Source organism: Tachyglossus aculeatus, chromosome 7 (genome assembly GCF_015852505.1).
Source record: "Tachyglossus aculeatus isolate mTacAcu1 chromosome 7, mTacAcu1.pri, whole genome shotgun sequence".
Lineage (NCBI taxonomy): Eukaryota > Metazoa > Chordata > Mammalia > Monotremata > Tachyglossidae > Tachyglossus > Tachyglossus aculeatus.
Window position 1 is genome coordinate 746712 of NC_052072.1, and position 24723 is coordinate 771434.

Here is a 24723-nt window from a genome sequence, read left to right on the forward strand (position 1 = left end):
TTGGACTTCCACCTTGCCCCCAGCCTGATTTCTTCATTTCACCACCTCCACCTCCCGTTTCCAACCCCTTCCCTCCCTCCTGCCTCTCCCCAAATCTCCCACCGTAAATATTCACCTGTCACGGGGCTCGGTCTCATCTGCTTTCTAATTCATTCAGTAGTATTTATTGAGCGCTTACTCTGTGCAGAGCATTGTACTAAGCACTTGGAAAGTACAATTCTAATGAATTATTCCACCCACATTAGGGTGTTGAATAGGCACCCACTGGGTGCCAGGCACTGTACTAAACCCTGGGACGGATACCGGCTAATCCGACCGGAGCTAGGCCCTGTCCCCAGTGGCACTCACGCTTCAGATGCCAGAGCTTGGAGCATGTCACAAAGAAGGAAACCGAGGCCCAGAGAGATTTGGGGATGGCAGAGGTCTCGGACAGTGTACGTTTCACTCTCTGGACACCTTGCTCTCAGGCCCCTGGGCCGGGTTGTGAAGGGCAGTCCGAGGCTGGTCAACCCTGGGCCTCTCCTGTCTCCTTATTTTTTTTTGGTATTTGTTAAGCGCTTACTATATGCCAGGACCTGTACTAAGTGCTGGGGTAGATACAAGTCACTTTGGGCAAGTCACTTCACGTCCCTGTGCCTCAGTTACCTCATCTGTAAAATGGGGTATAAGACTGTGAGTACCACATGGGACTACCTGATTACCTTGTATCTCCCCCAGCGCTTAGAACAGTGTTTGGTACATAGTAAGCGCTTAACAAATACCATCATTATTATTATTATTATACAAGATAATCACGTTGGACAAAATCCCTGTCCCACAGGGGGCTCACAGCCTTAATCTCCATATTACAGAGGAGGGAACTGAGGCCCAGAGAATCAATCAATCAGTCATATTTATTGAGCACTTACTGTGTGCAGAGCACTGTACTAAGCACTTGGGAAGTACAAGTTGGTAACATATAGAGACAGTCCCTACCCACCAGTGGGCTCACAGTCTAGAAGGTGAAATGAGAAGTGATATCATCATCATCATCAATCGTATTTATTGAGCGCTTACTATGTGCAGAGCACTGTACTAAGCACTTGGGAAGTACAAATTGGCAACATAAGTGATATGACTTGCCCAAAGTCACATAGAAGACGAGTGGCAGAGCTGAGATTAGAACCCAGGTCCTTCTGATTCCCAGGCCTGGGCTCTATCCACTAGGCCATGCTGGTTCATGGTGGCCACCCTTTCTCAGTGGGGAGGGACAACCAGGGCCAGCGGGGAGGTGACCGAGGGGCAGCAGAGGGGTGGTAGGGGGCACATTGGGGGTAACGGGGCAGTTTGGGGTGTAGAAGACGGTGGCCAGGAGATGTTGGGCACGGGGAGGGGCGTGAGGGCCGGTCAGTGGGGAAGGGGTGCCACCCTTGGCCCCCCAGGACCCCGTTGGACGGTGGCTGTGAGGGTTTGTGTGCCGTAGGCCTACTACGCCCGTGACGCCTTGGCCAAGAACCTGTACAGCAGACTCTTCTCCTGGCTGGTGAACCGCATCAACGAGAGCATCAAGGTACAACCCCGCACACCCCCCGCCCCCCGCGTGCATGCCCCGCACAAGCCCAGGACACGGGCACGGCCCATAGGGAACCTCCAGTCGCCCGGGGGCAGAGGACAGTACGGTAGACATGATCGTTGTCCTCAAGGAACCTGCGGTCTACTGTGTGCAGAGCACTGGACTGAGCTCTTCATCAGTCGTATTTATTGAGCGCTTACTATGTGCAGAGCACTTGAGAGAGGACGGGAGAGTTAGTAGACACCATTCCTGTTCTCGAAGAGCTTCCGATCTCACGGGGGAGACGGAACCTCCAGTGAATTTGAGGTCGGGGGAAGAAGAACCGGAATTATGGACGTGTGGATGAGTGAGATAGAGGGCCAAGCTGATGTGGACTCAAGTGCTCTGGGTGAACTCGAGTGAGCGCCCAAGCACGGAGGCGGGTTGGGCGGGTATACCGGCGGAGGTGAGGGGCAATTTATGGTCATCCGGCTCCCTGGGAGCGGGGGGATTCCAGGGGAGCAATTCTGTATCTCTTGGGAGAGCACCGTGGATTTAGCACCCCCGCAAGATCAGTCTGGCAAACCAGAATTCCGCTCTTTCCTCCTGAGGCCCAAACCAAGGTGAGGAAGAAGGCGATGGGCGTACTGGACATCTACGGCTTTGAGATTTTTGAGGTGAGACCACCGCCCTCCCTCCCACCTTCTCCCCTTCCCCGCGCTTCCTTGATGGGTGGGGAGGGGAAAGAAGGGGCACCGTGCCTCTCATGCCCAACTGGAGGGAGTCACGGGCAGCTGCTTTGGCACCGCGTGCTGCGTCGGACCCCTCGGTGGGAGAGCCGTCAAAGGCAGGGAGGAGTCAACCAGCGGCCCGACGGCCATTATACTGGGCGCCTACTGTGTGTTAGGCATCCGCTGTGTGCTCAGAGTACTCTACTGGGAATCTACTGTATGCAGAGCACTCTACTAGGTGCCTACTGTGGGCAGAGGGCTGTATTGGGTGTCGACTGTGTGCAGAGTGCTATACTGGGTGCCTATTGTTTGCAGAGCACTGTACTGAGAACCTACTATGTACAGAGCGTTGTACTGGTTGCATAGGACATGCAGAGTGCTATACTGGGTGTCTTTTGTTTGCAGAGCTCTGTACTGGGCACCTGCTGTATTCCCAGTTCTGTATTAAGTGCCCATAGTGTGCAGAGTGCGATACTGAGTGCCTGCTATGTTCAGAGTACTGTACTGAGTGTCTCCTGTGTGGAGAACATTTTATTGGCCTCCTGCTGTTTGCAGGGCACTATAGTGGATTCCCGTGTGCCCAGAACTGTATAGGGTGCATCCCACGTGCAGAGCATGGTAGTGGGCTGGACGTGTTCCGGGTACAGAGCACTGTAGTGGGTGGCTGGAGCATACTGGGGTGGTCTGCTTTTAAGATGAATCCGTGTCCCCAGCCAGTCCATCAGGAATCATGAATCAGAACTCCTCCAAACTCTCCCTTTGGCCACACCCTCTGGTCCCTCTCTATGGTGTTTGTTAAGTGCTTACTCTGTACCAAGCACTGTATTAAGCGCTGGGGTGGATGCAAGCAAATCGGGTTGTACACAGTCCTAATCCCCATTTTACAGTACAATACAACAGAATTAGCAGACATGTTTCCTGCCCATAACGACCTTAAAGTCTAGAGAAGCAGCATGGCTCAGTGGAAAGAGCACGGGCTCTGGAGTCAGAGTTCATGGGTTCAAATCCCGGCTCTGCCAATTGTCAGCTGTGTGACTTTGGGCAAGTCACTTAACTTCTCTGGGCCTCCGTTCCCTCATCTGTAAAATGGGGATGAAGACTGTGAGCCCCCCAGGGGACAACCTGATCCCCTTGTAACCTCCCCTGCACTTAGAACAGTGCCTTGCACATAGTAAGCGCTTAATAAATCCCATTATTATTATTATTATTAAAGGTGGAGACAGGCATTAATATGAAGCAGTAATTTATAATATATAATTTAAAGCTGTGTACTCAACCACTGTGGGCGGGGTGAGTATCAAATGTCCGAAGGTCGCAGATCCAACTTGTGTTGCCAACTTGTACTTCCCAAGCGCTTAGTACAGTGCTCTGCACACAGTAGGCGCTCAATAAATACGATTGATTGATTGATTGATTGATTGATCCAAGCGTGTAGATGCAGAAGGGAGAGAGCGCTGGGGAAAAGAAGGCTAAATTGGGGAAGACCTCTTGGAGGAGATGTGACCTTGGTAATGCCTTGAAGTCAGTCAGTCGTATTTATTCATCATCAATCGTATTTATTGAGCGCTTACTACGTGCAGAGCACTGTACTAAGCGCTTGGGAAGTACAAATTGGCAACATATTGAGAGAGTCCCTACCCAACAGTGGGCTCACAGTCTAAAACTCTTATTGAACTCTTACTGGGTGTAGAGCACTGTATTAAGCACTTGGAAGAACAATAAACAGACATATTCCCTGCCCACGACAAGTTTACAGTCTAGGGGGAGAGAGAAGGTGGAGAGAGGGGTGGTCTGGCGAATAAGGAGGGGGAGGATGTGGGGAAGGGGTCGGCGGCCAGATAGATGAGATGGGGGCACAGTGAGAAGGTTGGCATTAGAGGGGTGAAGTGTGCGGACTGTGTGGTTGTAGGAGATCAGTGAGGTGGGTAGGAGGGGGCAAGCTGAATGAATGCTTTAAAGCCAATGGTGAGGAGTTTCTGTTTGAGGCAGAAATAGATGGGCAGTCTTGTATCGACACCAGTTCTTAGCACAGTGCTTGGCAAATTAACAAATATTCTTCATTTTCCCCTGCTTCTTCTCAAACCTGGGTGTTCATGTGTGAGTGTGCGTTAGTCAGAGACTAACCAGGAAATGTCATGTGCTTTATTCCGCCTGCTGATCCCCTTCCTTTTTCCATAAGAACTGACCGCATTTTCTGTACTGGGTCCTTTCTGAAAATAAAATAATTAGGGTTGCAGTAAGCACTTAAAGTGTGCCAGCCACTGCTCTAAACCTCAGGGCAGACACCAGAAAATCGGATCAGATGCAGGCCTTGTCCCCCACGGGGCTGACATTCGAAGACGGAGTCGGAGCAAGGATCCGACTCTGTTTTACAGGTGATGAAATTGAGGCCCAGAGAAGGCGGCCGAGTGACTTGCCCAAGGTCACACCGCAGGGCAGTGTTGGTGTTGAGTCTCAGACCCGGGCATCCCCGCTCCCAGCCCCACGTTGCGGGCACGAAGCCACACTACCCTCTCTCTTGCTTCAAAATATAGTCGGCACTCTCCCGAGCAGTCAGCACAGGGTTTTGCACAGGGACTGGAAGCTCCTTGCTGACAGGGATTGTGTCTAGTAACTCTACTGTACCTGCTCCCAGCGCTCAGCACAGTGCTGTGCACACAGCAGACTGTCAGCTGCCTGAGGATAGGGATTGTGTCGACTAACTCTACTGTCCTCTCCCAAGCAATGTGGCCCAGTGGCTAGAGCCCAGGTCTGGGAGTTAGAAGGACCCGGGTTCTAATCCTGCCTCCTCCACTTGTCTGCTCTGTGACCTTAGGCAAGTCACTTCACTTCTCTGTGCCTCAGTGACCTCATCTGTAAAATGGGGATGAAGAGTGTGAGCCCCACTTGGGATATGGGCTTTGTCCAACCTAATTACCTTGCATCTAGAACACCACCTGGTAGGTAGTGAGCACGTGACAAATGTCATTTTTTTTAAAAAGTGCTCAGTCCAGTGCGCTGCACACAGTAGACAGTAAATTCCTTGAGGACAGAGACTGTGTCTGTTCACTCTGTTGTCCTCGTCTAAGCATTCAGCACGGTGCTCTGCACTCCTTGAAGTTCGGGACCGTGTCTCCTAGCTCTTTTGTCCTCTCCCAAGTGTTCTGTCCGGTGCTCTGAACATCAGTGGACATTGAGTAAATACTATTGGTTGGTTTCCATTTGGTGGAACCGGTGTCCAGGAATTCATGATTTTTAAAACCACTTTATGCGGGCTTCAGCTGTAAAGCTGAGACTCCATCTAGGGACAACATTGAAAAATCGGCTTTTGTCCTGAAGCCCTGGAAGTGTGAGGATGGCAAGGGTGTTTGACAGTCCTGGAAGAGAGGGAGGAGGAGGAGAAAGAGAGGGTGAAGAAGGAAGAGGGGGACGAAGAGAAAGGAGAGGAAAGAGGAGGAGGAAGACAAGAGAAGGAAGAGGGGGATGGAGAGGAGTTGGAAGAAGAGGGGGAGGAAGTGGGAGGAGGAGGTGAAGAGGGGGATGAGAAGGAGGCAGAGAGGGAGAAGAAGGAAGAGGGGGATGAAGAGAAAGAGGAGGAGAGGAAGAAGAAGGAGGAAGATAGGAGAAGGAAAAGGGGGATGAAGAGGAGGAGGGGGATGAAGAGGAGGAGGACGGGGAAGTGGGAGGAGGAGGAGTACAAGGGGTGAAGAAGAGGAGAGGGATGAGGAGAAGGGGTGAGGAAAAGGAGGAGAGGGGGGAGGAAGAGGAGGGGAAATAAGAGGAAGGAGGAGGAGCAGGAAGAAAGAAGATTTATTGAGCGCTCTCTTGGTTCGGCATACTGTATTAGGCTCTCAGGGTGTACAGAATAAGGAAGTGCACACAAGGAGCTCCCACTCTAACAGAGATGACAGACAGAAAAATGTTGACAACTAGAGAGATGGAAATAAATGAGGAGTGGACTTCTCTGTTATATGGCCCTCTCCCAAGGGCTTAGTAGAGTGCTTTGTACACAATAAGCGCTCAATAAATACGATTGAATGAGTGATTAACCTGTGCTCCCTGAGTGCTGAGGAGGGTATAAAAAAGTGCATCGGTGCTGGAATCGGCTGATGGGATGGTGTGGCTCAGGATACCGGGAGATGAATCCGAGAAGGCTTGTTGGAGGAGGAGGGGTTTCAGGAAGGATTTGAGGCTGGGGAGAACTGGGGTCTGTCTGAAGTGGGGATGGAGGGAGGGCGTTCCAGGCCGGAGGAGCAGGGTGAGAGAGGGGAAGGAGGTGGGAGAGTGGTGGGTCGGGGGGGAGGCTAGAAGGTGAGCGTGGGAGGAGTGGAGAGGGGCTTTAGGGAAAAGCGGGACAAGACAGCAGAGCGGGGAGGTGGGACCTGGCGGGGGAGAGCCCGGAAGCCAGCACGGAGGAGGTTTCGTTCTGATGCGGAGAGACACCGGGAGTCAGGGGAGAGTTGAGAGGGGAGAGGCGGGTCGGACATCCTGGAGGATGGGACGGTGGTTACCGGGCTTCCTGCCATCTGGACAGAGCTTGTGGGCTGTGTGCACTCACTGTTGGGGGGTCAGGGGTTGGCAGGGCCGGGCACACGGCTGGTCAGAGCGCCCAGATCTCTCTTGGTGCCCGCTTGGCCCCGGATAAGACATCCACGGAGTGGGGAGGGTGGGGCCCGAGGCCCAGGTTCTGCCCACCCAGAGGCTGCCCGGCGCCAGAGAGAGCAGGGGGGCCTGGAGCACCAGGCCGGCATCATCCCTTCCGAGCTGCTTGGGAAAGAAGGAATGCCGTGGTCGGATCTGTGGGTTGGCTCCTCGCACAGAAATGGAATCTTTCACTGACAGCCACTCCTCTTGTACAAAAATAGTCACGTCAACCAGAATGCTCTACTGGGCAATTTCTGGACGCCTACTCGGGGCGGAGCGCCGTGCTGGCACCTACTGTGTGCAGAGCACTGTACTGGGTGCCTACTGGGTGCAGACTGCTGTATTGGGCATTTACAGTGTGAGGAACGTTGTACTGGGTGCCTGCTGTGTGCAGAGCACTGTACTAGTTGCCTGATGTCTCCAAAAGACTGTACTAGGTGCCTACGGTGTGCAGGATACTGTGCTGGGCACCTGCTGCGTGCGGAGCGCTGTACTGGGCATCTGCTGTGTGTAGAGCACCCTACCAGTGTGACTCAGTGGAAAGAGCAGGGGCTTTGGAGTCAGAGGTAATGGGTTCAAATTCCGACTCTGCCAACTGTCAGCTGTGTGACTTTGGGCAAGTCACTTCACTTCTCTGTGCCTCAGTTACCTCATCTATAAAGTGGGGATTAAGACTGTGAGCCCCCCGTGGGACAACCTGATCACCTTGTAACCTCCCCAGCGCTTAGAACAGTGCTTTGCATGTAGTAAGCGCTTAATAAATGCCATTATTATTATTATTATTACTGTGTTCAGAATATGGTACTGGGCACGCTTTGTGTGCAGAGTGCCCTAGTGTGCGCTCACTGTGTGCAGAGCACTGGGGTAGGTGCTGAGGACCAAGTCAGAGTGTGAGCCTCCTCGGAGAAGCCCCCGTTCTCCCTGGGCCGGGGCCCCTGGAAACCGTCAGCGGAGGCCGTGGGGCCTCCCCGCCCCTGTTGTAACGCTGTGGAGAAGGGGGTTCTGGGTTCTGACTGGGGCACCCCCACCCCCTCACCTCCCTCCCAGGACAACAGCTTCGAGCAGTTCATCATCAACTACTGCAACGAGAAACTGCAGCAGATTTTCATCGAGCTGACGCTGAAGGAGGAGCAGGAGGAATACGTCCGCGAGGTCAGAGCCTCCCCTGGCCCTCAGACCCCTCCCCGCCCCCTTTCCCCCCTCCACACCCACCGCCAGACCTCCCCAACTCCCGGACCCCTGGCCCTGGGACCCCGCGACCTCTGGACACCCAGCTTTCAGATGCCCTTCCACCACCAGAACCCTGTCCCTCGGCACCCCCGGCTCCATTCATTCATTTCATCATGTTTATTGAGGACTTAATGAGTGCAGTGCACTGTACTAAGCACTTGGGAGAGTACGATACAACAATAGACACATTCCCTGACCACAGCAAGCTTATAGTCTAGTTGGGGGGAGACAGACATCAATACAAATAAATAGATGACAGATCTGGACGTGAGTGCTGTGGGGCTGGGAGGAAGGAAGAACAAAGGGAGCGAGTCAGGGCGATGCAGAAGGGAGTGGGAGAAGAGGAAAGGGGGAGCTTAGTCTGGGAAGGCCTCTTGGAGGAGATGGGCCTTCAGTCAATCAATCAATCATATTTATTGAGTGCTTACTGGGTGCAGAGCACTGTACTAAGTGCTTGGGAAGTCCAAGTTGGCAACATATAGAGACAGTCCCTACCCAACAGTGGGCTCACAGTCTAGAAGGGGGAGACAGAGAATAAGGCTTTCAAGTTGGGGACAGTAATTGTCAGATTTGAGGAGGGAAGGCGTTTCAGGCCAGAGGCAGGACGTGAGCTAGGGGTTGGTGGTGAGATAGGCGAGATGGAGGCACAGTGAAAAGGCCTCTGGCTCCCAGCTCCTGGCCCTGGGCCACCCCAGCCCCTAGCCCCTTGGCTCCTAGCCCCTCAGGTCCCGTCCCCCTCGGCCTCTGGGTCCTCAGCTCCTGGCCCTGGGCCGCCCCTGCCCCTCGACTTCTGGCCATCATCATCACCGATCGTATTTATTGAGCGCTTACTGTGTGCCGAGCACTGTACTAAGTGCTTGGGAAGTACAAATTGGCAACATATACAGTCCCCTACCCAACAGTGGGCTCACAGTCTAAAAGGGGGAGACAGAGAACAAAACCAAACATACTAACAAAATAAAATAAATAGAATAGATATGTGCAAGCAAAATAAATAAATAGAGTAATAAATATGTACAAACATATATACATATATACAGGTGCTGTGGGGAAGGGAAGGAGGTAAGATGGGGGGGGATGGAGAGGGGGACGAGGGGGAGAGGAAGGAAGGGGCTCAGTCTGGGAAGGCCTCCTGGAGGAGGTGAGCTCTCAGTAGGGCCCCAGCCCCCTCCGCTCCAGGCCCCAGACCGCTCCAGGCTGCCCTAAATACCCCATCCCCCTCGGCTAGACGTGGCTTGGGGCACGTGGGGCAGGGGTCCGGGCCACAGAACTGACCGTGGCCCCCCCAGCCTGCGAGCGGAGAGCAGAAGGGCGGGTGGATCCGCGGCCTCAGTAGAACCAGAAGCTCCGTCTCAAGTCTCAAGTTCTCTCCATGGACCAGCTCTCTCCCTCCCTTCCTCTGTCACATGGGTTGGGTGGGTGGTGGTGGCAGGGGGCGGGGGGAGCAATTTTCCAAATATTTGCATTCTTTCCCACTGCCAAGGAATCTATTCAGCATCTATCTATGTTTTCATTTCCCTTCCCTCTCCAACAATGACCCCATCCCAAGGTTCGTGGCCTCCTGGGGTTGCCGGGGGGTGGGGGGTACTCCAGGGCGTGGGCATCCGTAGTCCTCCCAGGAGCAGGGCTGAAGGGAGACCCCAGACCCTGGCTGCCGACTTGGCCGGTAGTTGACAGGGGTAGGAGTTGGTAGCTGACTTGGCAAGGAGTTGACTCGGTTAGTAGCTGACCTGGCTACTAACTGAGTTGGCTAGGAGTTCATTCAATCGTATTTATTGAGCGCTTACTGCGTGCAGAGCACTGTACCAAGCGCTTGGGAAGTACAAGTTGGCAACATATAGAGACGGCCCTACCCAACAACGGGCTCACAGTCTAGAAGGGGGAGACAGACAACAAAACAAAACATGTGGACAGGTGTCAAGTCGTCAGAACAAATAGAATTAAAGCTAGATGCCCATCATTAACAAAATAAATAGAATAGTAAATATGTACAAGTAAAATAAATAGAGTAATACATCTGTACAGACATATATACAGGTGCTGCGGGGAGGGGAAGGAGGTGGGGTTGGGGGGATGGGGAGAAGAAGGGGAAAAAGGGGGCTTAGTTGGGAGTTGACTCGGCTGGTAGTTGACTTGGCTAGGGAGTTGACTTGCCTAGTAGCTGACCCGGCTAGTAGCAGACATGGCTCGCGGTTGACTAGGCCAGTAGCCGACATGGCTAGGACATAGCTAGGAATTGACCCAGCGGGTAACTGACCCTGCTAGTAGCTGACATGGCTAGGAATTGACTCGGCTTGTAGCTGACTTGGCTAGGAGTTGACTCGGCTGGTAGCTGACTTGGCTAGGAGTTGACTCGGCTAGTAGCTGACATGGCTAGGGGTTGACTCATCATCATCAATCGTATTTATTGAGCGCTTATTATGTGCAGAGCACTGTACTAAGCGCTTGGGAAGTATAAATTGGCAACATATAGAAACAGTCCCCACCCAGCAGTGGGCTCACAGTCTAAAAGGGGGAGACAGAGAACAAAATCAAACATACTAACAAAATAAAATAACTATAATAGATATGTACAAATAAATTAAATAAGTAGAGTAAAAAAAAATATGTACAAACATATATACATATATACAGGTGCTGTGGGGAAGGGAGGGAGGTAAGATGGGGGGTTGGAGAGGGGGATGAGGGGGAGAGGAAGGAAGGGGCTCAGTCTGGGAAGGCCTCCTGGAGGAGGCCTCCTGGACTCGGCTGATAGCTGACTCTGGTGATGGCCGACTCAGCTAGAAGATGACTTCACTGGTAGCTGACTCGGCTGGTACTTTGGTGGTATTTGACTTGATTGTTAGCTCGTAATAATAATAATAATGATAATAATAACGATGGCATTTATTAAGCGCTTACTATGTGCCAAGCACGGTTCTAAGCACTGGGGAGGTTACAAGGTGATCAGGTTGTCCCACGGGGGGCTTACAGTCTTAATCCCCATTTTACAGATGAGGGAACTGAGGCACAGAGAAGTTAAGTGACTTGCCCAAAGTTATACAGCTGACGATTGGCGGAGCTGTTTGGCCATTAGTTGACTTGGCTGGTAGTGACTTGGCTAGTAGTTGACTCGGCAGTAGCTAACTGGGCCGGTTATAACGGTAACTGGAGTGTAATGATAGTATTTGTTAAGCGCTTACTATGTGCCAAGCACTGTTCTAAGCGTTAGGGGTAGATACAGGGTGATCAGGTTGTCCCATGTGGGGCTCACAGTCTTAATGCCCATTTTCCAGATGACGTAACTGAGGCACAGAGAAGTTAAGTGACTTGCCCAGAGTCACACAGCTAAGTGGCAGAGGTGGGATTAGGACCCACGACCTCTGACTCCCAAGCTCATGGGCTTTCCACTAAGCCCTGCTGCTTCTCTCACGGTAGTTACTCGCCTGGTAGTTGACTCGGTTTGTAGTTGATTCTGCCGGTCACTGATTCAGCTGGTAGTTACTTAGCCGGTAACTGACCCGAACTGTAGTTATCAGCTGTAGTTGACTTGCCTGGTAGTTACTCAGCTGAAAAGTGACTCGGCTGGTAGTTGACAAGACCGGTAGCCGACTGGGCCAGTAGCCGACTCGACCGGTAGTTGACTTGGCTGGTAGTTACTCAGCCGATAATTGGCCTTCCCAGACTGAGCCCCCTTTCTCCTCTCCTCCTCCCCATCCCCCCCGCCCTACCTCCTTCCCCTCCCCACCACACCTGTATATATGTTTGTACAGATTTATTACTCTATTTCACTTGTACATATTTACTATTCTATTATTTATTTTGTTAATGATGTGCATCTAGCTTTATTTCTATTTATTCTGACGACTTGACACCTGTCCACATATTTTGTTTTGTTGTCTGTCTCCCCCTTCTAGACTGTGAGCCTGTTGTTGGGTAGGGACCGTCTCTATATGTTGCCAACTTGTACTTCCCAAGCGCTTAGTACAGCGCTCTGCACATAGTAAGCGCCCAATAAATACAGTTGAATGAATGAATGACTAGTCCAGTAGTTACTCAACTGGTAGCTAACTTGGCCAGTAGCTGACTCGACTACTAGTTACTCAGTCGGGAGTTGACTAGGCCTGTAGCTGACTCGGCTGATAGTCGATTCATCGGTAATTACTCAGTTGGTAGTTGAGTCGGCCGGTAGCCAAGCTGGCCGGTAGTTGAGTGGGCCGTAGGCCGACCGAGCGATTGAGCCGGTAGTTATTCAGCGGGCAGCTGAGTCAGCCCATCTGTGGGGCCGAGGCTGGCATGGGCAGGCCGCCCACGGCTCCAACGGGAGCATGGATGAAGCCAGCTACGACTCGTCCGGTCCGGATGGCTCTGTCCGGGCCGTTCATCCTTCCGATCTTGTGAACCGTTGGCCAGCTGACCCCGGCCCGGCCCCCACCCGCCCTCAGGGCCGGGAGAGTGACCACAGGGTGCCCACAGGGTACAGAGATGCCGGGGCTCAGCGGGCCCGATCGGTCCCCCCAGACTGTGCCCCCGGGCAGCGACTCACTCACGATGACGGCCAAAGCCCGGTGGTCTGCGTTCGGAGAGAGACGGGGAACATCCGATCGGACACAGCCCCCTTCCCTGTGACTCACAGCCTGAGCGCGAGGATCTTAGCCCTGTTACACGGAGGAGGAGGCTGTGGCCAGAGAGGTTCAGTGGTTTGCCCCGGGTTGCACAGCAGCAGGCAGAGCCGGGACTAGAACCCGGGTCTCTCGACCCCTCACCCTGTCCACCAAGGCTCATGGCCACCCCGTGAAGCTGCTAGAGGAAGCAGAGTTTGCGGAAACGATGGGGGCTGGGTAAAGCCCGTGTCCAGTGACCGGTCTCCTCTTCCTCCTCCTCCCTGTGTTTCAGGGCATAGAGTGGACGCACATCGACTACTTCAACAACGCCGTCATCTGTGACCTGATAGAAAATGTAAGCGGTGGCCTGGGGCTTGGGCAGGCCCCCCCTCCCTCTGCCCTGCCCCTCGGGGGCAGCTTTTCCCAACCCACCACGGCGGACCCCCACGCACGAGCCCGGGGTCGGCTCCTACTCAGTACTGGATGCCCTCTGGGTGCAGCCTGTAGGCAGGGAACGTGTCTACCCACTCTGTTCTGTTGTACTCTCCCAGGCAGTTAGCACAGTGCTTTGCACACGGTAAGCGCTCCATAAATAGCATTGGTTGATTGCAGAGTGCTGTAGTGGGAGCTTAGGAAAGTAAAACACGGGTAAAGTTCCCTGCTTCAACCCTGAAGGAGCTTACTGGAGTCTCTGACTGGGAACACTGGCCCAATTCAGTGACCGGCCCACCCCCCAGGTAGAAATGCTTCTCCTCACTGTGGTGGGATTGGGTTAGAATGGTTCTGCCAACTCTGATGTACTGTATTCTCCCAAGCGCTTAGTACAGTGCCCTGCACCCAGAAAGCACTCAATAAAAACCGTTGATGGATTACTCCCCCTAAGCAGCAGAAGTGTCATCTGGGACCCTGCAGAGTAGACAGAGGGATGGATGGAGAAGGGAGGGATGGGGAGAGCGGCTGCTTCTCTCTCTCTCTTTTTTTTTAGTGGTATTTATTGAGCACTTACCATGGGCAGAGAACTGTACTAAGCACTGGGGCAGAGGTTGGACACAATCCCTGCCCACAACGAGCTTACAGTCTAGCGGGGAGGGACAGACCCTAAAGGTGGCAATCCCTAGCTAATAATAATAATAATAATGATGACATTTATTAAGCGCTTACTATGTGCAAAGCCCTGTTCTAAGCGCTGGGGAGGTTACAAGGTGATCAGGTTGTCCCACGGGGGGCTCACAGTCTTAATCCCCATTTTCCAGATGAGGGAACTGAGGCACAGAGAAGTGAAGTGACTTGCCCAAAGTCACACAGCTGACAATTGGGGGAGCCGGGATTTGAACCCATGACATCTGACTCCAAAGCGCGTTCTCTTTTCCATTCATTCATTCAATCATATTTATTGAGCGCTTACTGTGTGCAGAGCACTATACTAAGCGCTTGGGAAGTACAAGTTGGCAACATATAGAGACGATCCCTACCACTGAGCCACGCTGCTTCTCAAGTAAGAAGCTCGTAAGAAGCAGTGTGGGCTAGTGGCCAGAGCCTGGGCCTGGGAATCATAAAGGACCTGGGTTCTAATCACGGCTCTGCCACGTGTCTGCTTCGCTTAGAACACGAACGGGCTCCTGGCCATGCTGGACGAAGAGTGCCTGCGCCCGGGCACGGTGACGGACGACACCTTCCTGGACAAGCTGAACCAGGTGTGCGCCTTCCACCCGCACTTCGAGAGCCGGATGAGCAAGTGCGCGCGCTTCCTCAACGACACCTCCCTCCCGCACAGCTGCTTTCGCATCCAGCACTACGCCGGCAAGGTACCAGGCCCCGGGGGGGGTGGGCCGGGGGCCCAGAGCCAGGCCGTGCGCTCCGGCAACCGCTCACTCTCTGTCATTCAACCCACGGGTCTAAAACAGAACTCCTTATTTTCCCTCCCAAACCCAACTTTCCCATCTCTGTAGACGGCACCACCAATTCATTCATTCAGTCGTATTTATTGAGCGCTTACTGTGTGCAGAGCACTGTACTAAGCCCTTGGGAAGTAAAGTCGGCAACATATAGAGACGGTCCCTACCCAACAACGGGCTCACAGTCTAGAAGAGGGACAGACAACAAAACAAAACATGTAGACAGGTGTCAAGTCATCAGAATAAATAGAACTAAAGCTAAATGCATATCATTATTCATTTATTGTACTTGTACATATTCTATTTATTTTATTTTGTTAATATGTTTTGTTTTGTTCTCTGTCTCCCCCTTCTAGACTGTGAGCCCACTGTTGGGTAGGGACCGTCTCTATATGTTGCCAACTTGGACTTCCCAAGCGCTTAGTACACTGCTGTGCACACTGTAAGCGCTCAATGAATACGATTGATTGATTGATTGATCATTAACAAAATAAATAGAGTAGTAAATATGTACAAGTAAAATAGAGTAATAAATCTGTACAAACATATATACAGGGGCTGTGGGGAGGGGAAGGAGTTGTGGGGGGGTGAGGAGGAGGAGAGGAAAAGGGGGCCTCAGTCTGGGAAGGCCTCTTGGAGGAGGTGAGCTCTCAGTAGGACTTTGAAGGGAGGAAGAGAGCTAGCTTGGCGGATGTGGGGAGGGAGGGCTTTCCAAGCCGGGGGGAGGACGTGGGCCGGGGGTCGACGGCGGGACGGGCGAGAACGAGGTACAGTGAGGAGGTGAGCGGCGGCAGAGGAGCGGAGGGTGCGGGCTGGGCTGGAGAAGGAGAGAAGGGAGGGGAGGGAGGAGGGGGCGAGGGGATGGGTGGACAGCCTTGAAGCTAAGAGTGAGGAGTTTTTGCTTGATGCGTAGGTTGACAGGCAGCCACTGGAGATTTTTGAGGAGGGGAGTAACGTGCCTAAAGCGTTTCTGCACAGAGATGATCCGGGCAGCAGCGCGAAGTATAGACTGAAATGGGGAGGGGCAGGAGGATGGGAAATCAGAGAGGAGGCTGTTGCAGTAATCCACTCGGGATAAAATGAGAGATTGAATCAGCAAGGTAGCGGTTTGGATGGAGAGGAAAGGTGTCTCACAAGCCCCTAATCTTGGCATTATCCTCTCTCTTGTTCAACCCACATATTCAATCCATCATTAACTCCTGCCAGTCCCACCTTCACAACATTGCTAAAATCCTCCCTTTCTCTCCATCCAAACTACTACCATGTTAATACAGTCAGTCCTCTTATCCCGCCTGGATTCTTGCATCATTCATTCATTCATTCATTCAATCGTATTCATTGAGCTCTTACTGTGTGCAGAGCACTGTACTAAGCGCTTGGGAAGTACAAGTTGGCAGCATATAGAGACGGTCCCTACCCAACAGTGGGCTCACAGTCTAGAAGGGGGAGACAGAGAACAAAACAAAACATATTAACAAAATAAAATAAATAGAATGAATATGTACAAATAAATAAATAAATAGGGTAATAAATACATACAAACATATATACATATACAGGTGCTGTGGGGAGGGGAAGGAGGTAAGGTGGGGGGGATGAGGAGGGGGAGAGGAAGGAGGGGGCTCAGTTTGGGAAGGCCTCCTGGTGGAGGTGAGCTCTCAGTAGGGCTTTGAAGGCATGAGCCTCCTTGCTGACCTCCCAGCCTCCTGTCTCTCCCCACTCCAGTCCATAGAGAAGCAGCGTAGCTCAGTGGAAAAAGCCCGGGCTTGGCAGCCAGAGGTCATAGGTTCTAATCCCGTCTCCGCCACTTGTCAGCTGAGTGACTTTGGACGAGTCACTTAACTTCTCTGGGCCTCAGTTACCTCATGTGGAAAATGAGTATTCAGACTGTGAGCCCCCCGTGGGACAACCTGATCACCTTGTAACCTCCCCAGTGCTTAGAACAGTGCTTTGCACATAATAAGCACTTAATAAATGCCATTATTATTATTTGTTAAGCACTTACTGTGTGCCAAGCACTGTTCTAAACACTGGGGGGGGGGGATACAAGGTGATCAGGTTGTCCCACATGCGGCTAACAGACTTAATCCCCGCTTTCCAGATGAGGTAACTGAGGCCCAGAGAAGTTAAGTGACTCGCCCAGAGTCCCACAGCTGACAAGTGGTGGAGCTGGGATTTGAACCCATGACCTCTGACTCCAAAGCCCGGGCTCTATCCACTGAGCCACGCTGCTTCTCTAATACCATCACTCTGCTTCACTCTGCTGCCCGCATCATTTTTCTGCAAAAACGTTCAGTCAATCAATCAATCAATCGTATTTATTGAACGCTTACTGTGTGCAGAGCACTGTACTGAGCGCTTGGGAAGTACAAGCTGGCAGCATATAGAGACAGTCCCTACCCAACAGTGGGCTCACAGTCTAAAAACTGACACAGTTCAGGACGTGTCACCCCACTCCTCAGAAAACTCCAGTGGTTGCCCATCCACCTCCACCTCAAACAAGAACAGGTCACCGTTGGCATTCAGATCCCCCACCACCTTGCCCCCTCCTACCTCACCTTGCTTCTTTCCTTCTCCAACCCAGCCAGCACAATTTGCTCCTCTAGTGCTAATCTTCTCGCTGGACCTCGAGCCCATCTATCACGCTGTCGACCCCGGCCCACGGGCTGCCTCTGGCCTGGAACGCCCTCCCTCCTCAAATCCCACAGACGACGACTCTCCCCCACTTCAAAACCTTATTGAAGGCCCATCTCCTCCAAGAGGCCTTCCCTGACTAAGGGCCCCTTTCCTCTTCTCTCATTCCCTTTGTGTCTCCCTGACTTATTCCCTTTATTCCGTCCCCCCTCCCGTCCCCACAGCACTTATGTCCATATCTGGCATTTAGACTGTGAGCCCACTGTTGGGTAGGGACTGTCTCTATATGTTGCCAATTTGTACTTCCCAAGCGCTTAGTACAGTGCTCTGCACATAGTAAGCGCTCAATAAATACGATTGATGATGATGATGATGACGTCTGTCTCCCCCACCTCTAGACTCTAAGCGCGTTGTGAGGAGGGAATGTGTCTGTTTATTGTTGTATGCTACTCTCCCAAGCGCTTAGTACAGTGCTCTGCACACAGTAAGCACTCAGAGAAGCAGAGAATCAATCAATCAATCAATCATATTTATTGAGCGCTTACTGTGTGCAGAGCACTCTACTAAGCGCTTGGGAAGTACAAGCTGGCAACATATAGAGACAGTCCCTACCCAACAGTGGGCTCACAGTCTAGAAGGGGAAGACAGAGAACAAAACTAAACATACTGACAAAATAAAATAAATAGAATAGATAGGTACATGTAAAATAAATAAATAAATAGAGTAATAAATATGTACAAACATATATACATATATACAGGTGCTGTGGGGAAGGGAAGGAGGTAAGATGCGGGGGATGGAGAGGGGGATGAGGGGGAGAGGAAGGAAGGGAAGAGAAGCTGCGTGGCCCAAAGCCAAAGTGGATAGAGCCCAGGCCTGGGAGTCGGAAGTCTTGGGTTCTAATCCCCGCTCTGCCACTTTTGTCTGCTGTGAGACCTTGGACAGGTCACTTCACTCTTTTAGACTGTGAGCCCACTGTTGGATAGGGACTGTCTCTCTTTGTTGCCAACTTGTACTTCCCAAGCGCTTAGTACAGTGCTCTGCACACAGTAAGCGCTCAATAAATACGATTGATTGATTGATTCTCTGTACCTCAATTACCTCATCTGTAGAGAAGCAGCGTGGCTCAGTGGAAAGAGCCCAGGCTTTGGAGTCAGAGGTCATGGGTTCAGATTCCGGCTCCACCAATTGTTAGCTGTGTGACTTTGGGCAAGTCACTTTGCATTAATTCATTCGTTCAATCGTATTTATTGAGCTCTTACTGTGTGCAGAGCACTGTACTAAGCTCTTGGGAAGTACAAGTTGGCAACGTATAGAGACCGTCCCTACCCAACAGCGGGCTCACAGTCTAGAAGGGGGAGACAGACGACAAAACAAGACATATTAACAAAATAAAATAAATAGAATAAATATGTACAAATAAAATAAATAGAGTAATATGTACAAACATATATACAGGTACTTCTCTATGCCTCTGTGCCTCAGTTACCTCATCTGTAAAATGGGGATTAAGATTGTGAGCCCTACGTGGGACAACCTGATCGCCTTGTATCCCCCCAGCGCTTAGAACAGTGCTTTGCACATAGTAAGCGCTTAACAAATCCCATCATTATCATTATTATTATTATTATTAAAATGGGGATTGAGACTGTGAGCTCTTTGTAGGTAGGGATGGTCACTCCTTACTGTTATATTGTACTTTCCCAAGTGCATAGTATAGTGCTCTGTTCACAGCATGCGCTTAATCAATCGTATTTATTGAGCACTTACTGTGTGCAGAGCACTGTACTAAGCGCTTGGGAAGTACAAGCTGGCAACATATAGAGACAGTCCCTACCCAACATTGGGCTGACAGTCTAGAAATAAATACAAGCGAATGAATGAATGAGACTGGGAGCCCCATGTGGGACAGGGATTGGGTCCAACCGAGTTGCTTGCATCCACCCCAGCGCTTAGTGCAGCGCCTGGCACATAGTAAGCGCTTAACAAATCCCATGATTAGTAGTATGAATAAATCCGACGGAATGACCGGGCTGTGTGGCCGGCAGGTGCTGTACCAGGTGGAGGGCTTCGTGGACAAGAACAACGATCTGCTGTACCGCGACCTCTCCCAGGCCATGTGGAGGGCGCAGAGGCCCCTCATCCGCCACCTGTTCCCCGAGGGGAACCCCGAGAAGATGAGCCTGAAGAGGCCACCCACTGCCGGTTCCCAGTTCAAAGCCTCCGTGGCTACCCTGATGAAGAACCTGCAGACCAAGAACCCCAACTACATCAGGTACGGGGACGGGGGGATTCATTCATTCAGTCGTATTTATTGAGCGCTGTACTGTACTTAGCGCTTGGGAAGTACAGGTTGGCACCAGAGACAATCCCTACCCAACAACGGGCTCACAGTCTAGAAGGGGGAGACGGACAACAAAACAAAACGTGTGGACAGGTGTCAAGTCGTCAGAACAAATAGAAATAAAGGTAGATGCACATCATTAACAAAATAAATAGAAGGGTGTCCCATTGTGTGTGTGCCTGAGGAGAAGCAGCACGGCCTAGTGGGTAGAGCACAGGCCTTGTAGTAAGAATAATAATAATAATAATGATGATAATTGTTAAGTGCTTTCTATGTGCTAAGCACTGGGGTAGAAACGAAGTAATCAGGTTGTCCCACGTGGGGCTCACTGTCTTAATCCCCAGTTTACAGATGAGGGAACTGAGGCACAGAGAAGTGAAGTGACTTCTGACAAGTGGCAGAGCCGGGATTAGAACCCATGCCCTCTGACTCCCAAGTCCGTGCTCTTTCCAAGTCATGGGTTCTAATCCCAGGTCCGCCACTCGCCCTCTGTGTGGCCTTGGTCAAGTCACTTCACTTCATTTCAGCACTTAGTACAACGCCTGTCCCAAATGGGGCTCAATCCCCATTTTACAGATGAGGTAACTGAGACGTAGAGAATTGAAGTGACTTGCCCACGGTCACACAGCAGGCAAGTGACAGAGCAGGGATTAGAACCCAGATCCTTTTGTCTCCCCCGGCTGTAATCAATCCACCAGGCCATGCTCCTTCTCATTCAGCAGCAACTTGCCTGCTGTGAGATTTTGGGCAAGTCACTTCATTTCCGTGAACCTCACTTTCCTCAACTGCAAAATGGGATTCCGTACTCTCCTACTTAGAGTGTGAGCTCCATGTCAAGCGCTTAGTACAGTGCTTTGGGCACAGTAAGTGCTGAATAAATATGATTGAATGAATGAATGAATGTGGGACAGAGATTGTATTTGGCCTGGATTAACCGGGATTTACTCCAGTGCTTAGAACGGCGCTTGTCACACAGAAAGTAGTTAACAAACACCGTCTAAAAAAATAAATACATTTTGTCAGGCCCACTTTTCTGTCCCTCAAACAGCAGCTGCAGGGTGGGCGGCCCCGGAGACGGGTCACGTCCGAGCCAAAGTCCCTTCCCTGCGCGGGCCCGGCCCCTCCTTCCCACCCGCTGCCGGCCTTGAGCCCTCAAAGAGTCTTCCAGATGATTTGAGGGAGAAATGGAAAACTGTGATCCAGCCTTCAACTTTGCCATCCTCCCTGAGCGTTCAGTGTTCCTAAACAGGAAGGGGGCCCGGGGAGGGATGGATGCTGTCCACCGCCGTAGTGGCCGTTGGATGTCGGGGGAGATCGGGGGGCTGGTTAGAAACAGTCCTCGACAGCGGAGGGGATATTGCCACAGGGTGGGAGGAGGCAGAGGGAGATGGGAGAGGGCGGGAGGAAACGGGCCAGAGGAGACGGGTGGGAAACGGAGGGCTGGAAGTAAGAGGAAATGAGCGTAAAATGATGGGCAGGAGGAAAGGAGCAGGAGATGGGGTGGGAAGAAATGGGTGGAAGATGGGGGTGGGAGGGGCGAGAGGAAATGGGCGGGAGATGGGGGTGGGAGACGAGGGTTGGAAGAAGTGGAGGAATAGAGAAGCAGCATGGCGTAGTGGATTAGAACTTGGGCCCAGGAGTCAGAAGATCATGGGTTCTAATACTGGCTCCGCCACTTGTCTGCTGGGCAAGTCACTTCACTTCTCTGGGCCTCAATTCCCTCACCTGTAAAATGGGGATTGAGACTGCGAGCCCCATGTGGGACAAGGGACTGTGTCCAACCCGACTTGCTTGTATCCACCCCAGTACTTAGTACGGTGCCTAGCACATAGGAAGTGCTTAACAAATACCACAGTTATTATTGTTTTTATTAAATGTGGGGGAGGAAACGGGTGGGAGATTATGGGCTGGGGAAAACAGGCAGGAGGCGGGGCGGGAGGAGACGGGGAGGTGGGAGATTGTGGGTGCGAAGAGACGGGTGGGAGGGAATGGGTGGAAGACTGTGGGTGGAAGATGTGGGGGCAGGAGGAGATGGGAGGGAGATTGTGGGCTGGGGGAGACCAGCCGGAGATGGAAGGCAGGAGGAGATGGGCGGGAGATGGGTGAGAGGCCAAGCAGGAGGGGGAAATTTGCACTTCTCCCTGGACCCTTTGGAGTGGAGCCAGAAGCTGGAAGACGAAAATTTCCCAAGCGGAGGGGGCTGGGGTTGGGGGAGGTCCTGGGTCAGAGGCGTTCAGTCTGACAGAAGAGCTGGCCGGGTCACTCAATCAACCAGGCAATCGATCGTATGTATTGAGTGCCTACTTCATTCAGTCACATTTATTGAGTGTTTATTGTGTGCAGAGCACTGGACTAAGCGCTTGGAAAAGCACAGTACAGCAATAAACAGATATATTCCCCGGCCACAGCGTCATTTTCTAGACGTCGGTCTAGAGGAGGGGAGACAGACGTTCATATAAAAAATAAATGACAGATCTGGACGTCAGTGCGTGGGGCTGGGAAAGGGGAAGAGCGAAAGGAGCAAGTCAGGGGGATGCAGAAGGGAGTGGGAGACGAGGAAAGGGGGTGCTTAGTCCGGGAAGGCCTCTTGGAGGAGATGGGCCTTCAATAAGACTTTGAAGGCTGGGAGAGCAACGGTCTGTCCGCTTACTATGTGCAGAGCACTGTACTAAGCACTTGGGAGAGTCCAGTACAACAGAATTAGCAGATACATTCCCCTGCCCTTAACAAACTGGCAGTCTAGAGGGGGAAATGAAGGGCAAGTTAGAGAGCCAGCGCCTCGTCTGAGTTGTCGGAGCCCTCTGCTGCTTGTCTGCTGTGTGACCTTGGGCAAGTCACTTCACTTCTCTGTGCCTCATTTACCTCATCTGGAAAATGGGGATGGAGACTGTGAGCCCCACGTGGGGCAAGGACTGTGTCTAATCTGATTTGCTTGTATCTACCCCAGCTCTTAGTACAGTTCCTTGGCACATAGTAAGCGCTTAGCAAGTACCATTATTATCATTATTGTTATAATCGGCATGGTAGTTCTTTGGATAGGAAAGGGCAGATTTTAGCAATGTTGTGAAGGGAGAACCGACAAGATTTAGTGACAGATTGAATATGTGAGCGGTATGAGAAGCAGCCTGGCTCAGTGGAAAGAGCACGGGCTTTGGAGTCAGAGGTCATGGGTTCAAATCCCAGCTCTGCCAAATGTCAGCTGTGTGACTTTGGGCAAGTCACTTCACTTCTCTGGGCCTCAGTTCCCTCATCTGCAAAATGGGGGTGAAGACTGTGAGCCCCCTGTGGGACAACCTGATCACCTTGTAACCTCCCCAGTGCTTAGAACAGTGCTTTGCACATAGTAAGCGCTTAATAAATGCCATTATTAGTATTATTATTATGAGAGAGGACCACACCAAGGTTACAGGCTTGTGAGGTAGGGAAGATAGCGTTGTTGTGTACAGTGATGAGAAAGTCAGAGGGAGGACAAGGTTTGGGTGGGAAGATAAGGAGCTCTGTTTTGGACATGTTGAATTTGAGGCGCCGGCGGGACATCCAAGAAGAGATGTCCTTAAGGTAGGGGGAAATGCAGGATTACAGGGGAGGAGAGAGGTCAGGGCTAGAGTTGGAGATTTGGGAATTACCGGCATGGAGTTGAAGTTGTGGGAACAAGTGGGTCATACAGTTGCAGGATGGGGTGGGAATCAGGGCTTCCAGGCCACACGCAGAGAAGCAGCGTGGCTCAGTGGAAAGAGCCCGGGCTTTGGAGTCAGAGGTCATGGGTTCAAACCCCGGCACCCCCCTTGTCAGCTGGGTGACTTTGGGCAGGTCACTTCACTTCTCTGGGCCTCAGTGACCTCATCTGTAAAATGGGGATTAAGACTGTTAACCCCCCCCGTGGGACAACCTGATCACTTTGTAATCTCCCCCGTGCTTAGAACAGTGGTTTGCACAGAGTAAGTGCTCAATAAATGCCATTATTATTATTCCAGCGCTTAGAACAGTGCTTTGCATGTAGTAAGCGCTTAATAAATGCTATCATTATTATTATTATTATGGTTCCCCACTGCCCCCGGGGCACTGGGGACCAGGGTGCCCTCCCCCCGACTCCCCACGCTCTCATCCTGCCCAGCCACAACCTGTCCCTCACATCACACCCGCCCATATCCTTCTAATCGGTCCCATCCCGCTCACCCCCAGCCCGGCCCATCCACCGCTCCGTCCGCCGTGCCTCCGTCCAGGTGGGAAGCAGTGTGGCCTAGTGGATAAAGCCCAGGCCTGGGCATCAGAATAATAATGATAATAATGATGGCATTTCGTGGCGCGGTGGATAGAGCTCCAGACTGTGAGCCCGCTGTTGGGTAGGGACTGTCTCTATGTATTGCCGACTTGTACTTCCCAAGCGCTTAGTACAGTGCTCTGCACACAGTAAGCGTTCAATAAATACGATTGGTTGATTGATTGATAGAGCATGAGCCTGGGAGTTGGAAGGTCACGGGTTGTAATCCCGGCTCTGCCACTTGTCTGCTGTGTGACCTTGGGCAAGTTGCTTAACTTCTCAGAGCCTCAGTTACCTCATCTGTAAAATGGGGATGAAGACTGTGAGCCCCGCATGGGACAACCTGATTACCTTGTATCTACTCCAGTGCTTAGAACTGTGGTTGGCACATAGTAAGCACTTAACAAATACCATAATAATAATAATAATTATTATTATTACTACTATGTGCCAAGCACCATTCTAAGCACTGGGGTAGATACAAGGTCATTTTCTAGACTGTGAGCCCATTGTTGGGTAGGGACCGTCTCTATATGTTGCTGACTTGTACTACCCAAGCGCTTAGTACAGTGCTCTGCATACAGTAAGTGCTCAATAAATATGATTGATTGAAAGAATGAATGAGTCAGGTTGTCCCACATGGGGTTCACAGACTTTATTCCCATTTTACAGATGAGGTAACTGAGGCACAGAGAAGTGAAGTGATTTTCCCAAAGTGATACAGCTGACAAGTGGCGGAACCAGGATTAGTCATTCATTCATTCATTCAATTGTATTGATTGAGTGCTCACTGTGTGCAGAGCACTTTTTAAACTGTGAACCCACTGTTGGGTAGGGACTGTCTCTGTATGTTGCCAATTTGTACTTCCCAAGCGCTTAGTACAGTGCTC

At 51.6% G+C, this 24723-nt stretch overlaps 1 protein-coding gene across 1 annotated transcript in view; it reads left to right on the plus strand.

The window, feature by feature from the left end:
- MYO1B (myosin IB) overlaps window positions 1-24723 on the plus strand; it is a 133100-nt gene that overhangs the window by 87298 nt on the left and 21079 nt on the right. Inside the window, exons 12-17 of the mRNA XM_038749280.1 lie at window positions 1463-1549; window positions 2143-2208; window positions 7933-8037; window positions 12991-13053; window positions 14303-14503; window positions 19277-19503. Of these exons, the coding sequence (XP_038605208.1) occupies window positions 1463-1549; window positions 2143-2208; window positions 7933-8037; window positions 12991-13053; window positions 14303-14503; window positions 19277-19503 (749 nt within the window). The remainder of the gene's footprint in view (window positions 1-1462; window positions 1550-2142; window positions 2209-7932; window positions 8038-12990; window positions 13054-14302; window positions 14504-19276; window positions 19504-24723) is intronic.